The sequence below is a fragment of the Capsicum annuum genome, chromosome 3 (assembly GCF_002878395.1).
Source record: "Capsicum annuum cultivar UCD-10X-F1 chromosome 3, UCD10Xv1.1, whole genome shotgun sequence".
Taxonomy (NCBI): Eukaryota; Viridiplantae; Streptophyta; class Magnoliopsida; order Solanales; family Solanaceae; genus Capsicum; species Capsicum annuum.
In genome coordinates this window covers 270,171,804-270,177,490 of record NC_061113.1, presented here as the reverse complement: position 1 = coordinate 270,177,490, position 5,687 = coordinate 270,171,804, and the positions used below count along the sequence as shown (strand labels likewise).

Here is a 5,687-nt window from a genome sequence, read left to right as displayed (position 1 = left end):
TAAAAAAATTAATTTTTAGTACTCCTAATTTAGAAAAATGTCTTACCATATATTAAAGTCCTGATCCCATATATTTTAGGATTCAATTTTATAAAGATAATTAAATTATAAATTAGAAAAAAAAAGTGAAAAGATGATTTTGTCTATTGCGTAGACTTTTAATGAAGGACAAAAAATTCCAATCATTTTTCTAAGGGTCTTCACACTTTTAATATATTATAGATTATAGATTTAGCCTACATATTTTATTTAGAATCTCTTGCTCAAATTATTTTTTACTGCATCAATTTTCTTGAATTTATAAATGAATTTTAACACTAAAAAATGATTTTTTTTTTTTTTTGTTGAAAAGGGAACTTACAGTAGAAAATGACTTAATTTACTTTTGGAACTTCAAGTTGATCAAAATATGTAAGTATAATGAACAAAATGCAAAATACAAAAATACTAAAAGGTCAATATTGAAGTAACGTATATTATCTGAAAATTATGTAAAAGTACTTTAAATTACAATAATTAACAACTTCACATATATAATTGAAATAAAAAAATTAATTAACTCTAAATTTTAAAAGTATTATAAACTACAATAATTAACAACTTAAATATACGAAAGACATATAAAAAATAGTTTGCTCTCCAATTCTATTAATGCCAAATACATTTTGAAACAATTAATTTCGAGAAAATTAATTTATGATAACTTGTATCCCAATCAAACGATATCTAAGAAACAAGTTATCCTGAAATTAATTATATCGAAACTAGGTATTTGGGAATTAATTTTCCTATTCTATATGTTATGACCGGACAGAAAATAAGCAAACCACAAGCAAAAGGAAAAATAAGAACACACAAATTTGCGTGAAAATTCTTGCGGGAAAAATTACGGATAGAGGCAGAGGAATTCACTATAATGGAGAGGGAGTACAATCTTGGAGACGATAGTCTCAATTTCGTGTGTATGAGAATGACCCGAAACAGCCCATTAAATCGCATTTATATAATACGTGCGTACAAATAAGTCTTAGGCTAAAAAACATAAAGGTTCATACAGACTCCATTAAAAATCATAAATATAAATCACACCACAAAACTTTTTGGAACGGATCAATAAAATTCGGGTCACAACTCTAACACTATAAATGATATCTAGGAAACAAGCTATCCTGAAATTAATTATGTCAAAACTAGGTATTTGGAAATTAATTTTCCTATTCTATATGTTATGACCGGACAAAAACAAGTAAACCACAAGCAAAAGGAAAAACAAGAACACACAGATTTACGTGAAAATTCTTGCGGGAAAAATCACGGACAGAGGCAGAGGAATTCACTATAATGGAGAGGGAGTGTAGTGTTGGAGACGATAGTTTCAATTTCATGTGTACGAGAATGACCCGAAACAGCCCATAAAATAGGTCCTAGTCTCAGAAACATAAAGGTCCATACCTCCCTCCGGGATCGGGCCGATACGCTATCACCGCAGACTCCATTAAAAATCATAAACATACATCGCACCACAAAACTTTTTGAAGCGAATCAATAAAATTCAGGTCACAACTCTAACACTACAAATGAGGTAAAAATAACATTTTAACTGTGAAATTAATTATTTATATATTTTATTAGAATCAAACGTGAAAATAAGTTATTTATAAAATTAATTTTGAGATTAGTTGTCATTTATTCCTAGCCAAACGAGCCCTAAATGAATAGCTATTTTTTGGTTTTTGCCTTTGGTGTGTGATATTAGCACATTGATATTAGCGCCCTTTCCTCCTTCACGAGTTCCATTCGTACACTTTCTATTACACACACAGAGACAGGCAGATACCTCTCTCCAATACTACTACAAATTACTCTCTCTCTCTCCTCAAAAAAGGAATAAGGAACCCCACACCATATACATGTAGCTGTAGCATCAATTTCTGAGTCTCCCTTATCCTCTAATTTACCCATTTTCCTTTGCCAAAAAAATAAAATGAAGAGAGACAAAACGATGCCGTGTGATCAGCGAACATTTTCCGGTAAAGGGAAGATGATGAAGGAAGAAGAACAAGATGGAGGAGGAGTTGATGAGCTGCTTGCTGTTTTGGGTTACAAAGTGAAGGAATCAGATATGGCTGAAGTTGCACAGAAACTTGAACAACTTGAACGTGTTATGGGTAATGTTCAACAAGACAATCTTACTTTTCTCGCTTCTGATACTGTTCATTATAATCCTTCAGATCTCTCTACTTGGATTCAATCTATGATTTCTGAACTCAACCCACAACACCCTTTTACCCCAAATAACCATCCGTCTTCACTCACGCCACCACCACCTCAGGTCTATGATGACGATTCCTCTTTCGATTCGGATCTAACTGCTATTCCAGGTAAAGCCGTTTTCCCCCAAATTGATGGTCCTTTATTGAACCCACAGAGCAAGAGATTCAAACCCAGTACGACAGAGGTGTCGTCGTCTTCGTCTTCGTCTTCAAGTATTTGTATCTGGGGTGGTGGTGGTGGTGGTTTGCGGCCGGCTGAGTTAACTCGGCCGGTGGTGCTGACTGACTCGCAAGACAATGGTGTACGGCTCGTGCACACGTTAATGGCATGTGCGGAAGCTATTCAACAAGAGGAGATGAAATTAGCTGATGCTTTGTTGAAGCAAATTGCGTTCTTAGCTGTTTCACAAGCTGGGGCAATGAGGAAAGTTGCTATGTATTTTGCTTATGCTTTGGAGAGAAAAATTTACAGGTTGTACCCTCCGTCAAACCCTAATGATTTTGCTTTCACTGATCTCCTCGAAATGCACTTTTATGAGACTTGCCCTTACCTTAAATTTGCTCATTTCACTGCAAATCAAGCCATTCTTGAAGCTTTTGCGAACAAGACCAAAGTCCATGTAATTGATTTCAGTATGAAACAAGGTATGCAATGGCCTGCTCTGTTACAAGCCTTAGCATTGAGGCCCATTGGTCCACCGAGTTTCAGGTTAACTGGAATCGGTCCGCCATCGCATGATAACAATAGCAATAACGCGGAACATTTGCAAGAAGTTGGCTGGAGATTGGGTCAATTGGCAGAATCAATCAAAGTTGAATTCGAATTTAGAGGCTTTGTTGCAAACTCTATGGCTGATCTTAATGCCTCCATATTCGATATCCGTGAAGGGGAAACTGTTGCAGTGAATTCCATATTCGAATTGCATCAGTTGCTAGCTAGGCCTGGAGGCATAGAGAAGGGATTATCAGTTGTGAAGGACTTGAAACCTGATATATTCACTGTTGTTGAGCAAGAAGCGAATCACAACGGACCGGTTTTCATCGACCGGTTCACCGAGTCATTGCATTATTACTCGACCCTCTTCGACTCGCTGGAGGGGGGCTCGGTTGGTGGGGAATTAGGGCCGGTGAGCGACCAAGATAAGTTGATGTCGGAGGTGTATCTAGGGCGTCAAATCTGTAATTTGGTGTCGTGTGAGGGTGTAGACCGGGTTGAGAGGCACGAGACATTGGCTCAGTGGAGAAGGCGGTTTAACACCGCGGGTTTTGAGCCGGTTCATTTAGGTTCTAATGCATTTAAACAAGCCAGTATGTTGCTAGCTCTTTTCGCAGGTGGGTGTGGGTATAGGGTGGAAGAGAACAATGGTTGTTTGATGTTGGGTTGGCATACAAGACCCCTAATTGCCACCTCTGCTTGGAAACTCAACTCCGTTTGTTAGCCAGTTCGATCGTCACTCAGTTTTCGCCTTTCTTTAGTTCTTTTTGAAATATATGTTTTGGTTTTTGAGGATGGAATCTTGTAATTTTAATGATGAATCTGAAGTGTTCAATGTGTATTTACTCCATGAATAGCTGTTGGATTCATATAATTCTTCAACAGTCACTTGACAAAATTCGTTGGACAACTTGAAACAGAACATCTTTCACCAACTTAAAGAGCAATTGCTATTTCCCTTTTGGTTGACACTGAAAGTTGTTCCGAAAATTCACATTATATTTTTCGGGACAACTTTAAGTGCCCGTCTATGCCTTTGGCCTTCCCTTTTCCATGAACACCGTAGTCATGCTATGTTAAAGAGCATGACATAATATTTTTGACTTGGGATCGAATAATATAAATTGAAAATTTTACATTATACATGAGTAAAAATCTTGTATGTTTCCTACCAACTTTCTTTTGATCAACAAATATTGCAGTTTGATGAGTCCTCATTTTCTTTCAGATAAATTTAACTAATAAGTATCTATCTGTTAATACGATATTATGATGAAACCTAAAAGTTTGATGAGCTAGGCCCTTTCAGATTATCAAAAAACCAGCATCGGGAATTGTGTAACTCCTCATATTCTCAATGTAATCAACTCTGTAATAAGATGGAGAAGAGACACTGGCAAATGTCACTGCTGCTCCGTTCGTCTTTTACTTGTCCATTTTTGACTTACTCATTATCAAATTGAACAAATAAAGATGAACAGAGGGAGTAATTAAAAGGAAAGGCAGAAATTTTTGGATCCTAGGATCCCTGTTTCCAATTTAAGCTGTAATGTATGCTGAGGAATTGCAATTGCAAGAAGCTTTAATGTCCACAACCACAATTGCAGTATATTCCGAAACATTCTGCAGTATTTGTACGCGCAACAAACTCGCGAATGAAATGTTTGAGACCGGCAATTGTTCCATTCTTTCTGCATAGGATGCATCAATAATAAATATGTTACTACTAGAAAAATAGTACTAGAAAATGTTAGCGTTATCAAGTGCTCAGATATTGCTTGTAAAGTCACAATTAAAAGGGTGATGACTGCTTGCACTTAACTTTCACATTCATAATCTTGTCTCCTTGAGCACTCATTACTGCAATGGGTCATAAGTCGGTGCAATAATAAAAGACGGATTGCTGAATTGCCATCAAATATTTTATAACTCTATGAAATGAATTTCTTAGTACATAGAGACCAAAAACGATGGGATCAAATTAGACTTGCAACAACAGTAATCAGCATCCAATTTTATAAAAGGTTTTGGTTTTGAGCCAAGGGTCTATCGGAGACGGGTGGATGTAAGGTCTGCGTACATACTATCCTCCCCAGACCCCACTTGTGGAATTACACTGGGTATGTTGTTATTTCCTTTTGTTTTCAATCATCTAATGACAATGTATGAATCATCGTTCAGGTGACCTCTCTACTTCTGAAACCAAAAAACAGACATTTATGAGTATTTTTCCTTCAAACTTCACTAATCTAGTCAGATATGTAGTTGAGTCTTCTGGCTCCATAATCACCAAAACTGGACACAAGAATCTGAGCAAGAAATAGTACATGTGTATACTGATGGTAAACAACAATTGTCCCAAAACTACTTTGATACGCGATGCACAAAACAAACGAAACTATACAAAAGATTAAACTAGGCATATCTCTGAAATTAAACCACATACTAGTCCCAAAACTATGTCCAGCTATCAAAAATCACAGAAAACAGTTCAGCAGCAAGAGTTTACCTCATCTCTAGTTGTTTCATCAATCCCTCCTTTGTAAACAAAGTTCCTGTCTAACATCAATAACCCAACATCATAAGCCTCAATATATCCTTTTTAAGAGCAAAGGTGTGATCTAAACTGTGAGGACATGATCAAAACCTCAGCTATCCCGGCAACGGAGGAGGATAACATCATATGGAATATGCTAAAG

The 5,687-nt window shown here is 36.4% G+C and overlaps 1 protein-coding gene across 1 annotated transcript; it reads left to right on the top strand.

Annotated features, from left to right (window-relative positions):
* The first annotated feature begins 1,984 nt into the window (after nucleotides 1–1,984).
* LOC107861654 (DELLA protein GAI1-like) lies at nucleotides 1,985–3,712 on the top strand. Its single transcript, NM_001324816.1, is given in 1 exon segment — nucleotides 1,985–3,712. A coding segment is annotated over 1 exon segment (1,728 nt).
* The last annotated feature ends 1,975 nt before the right edge of the window (nucleotides 3,713–5,687 follow it).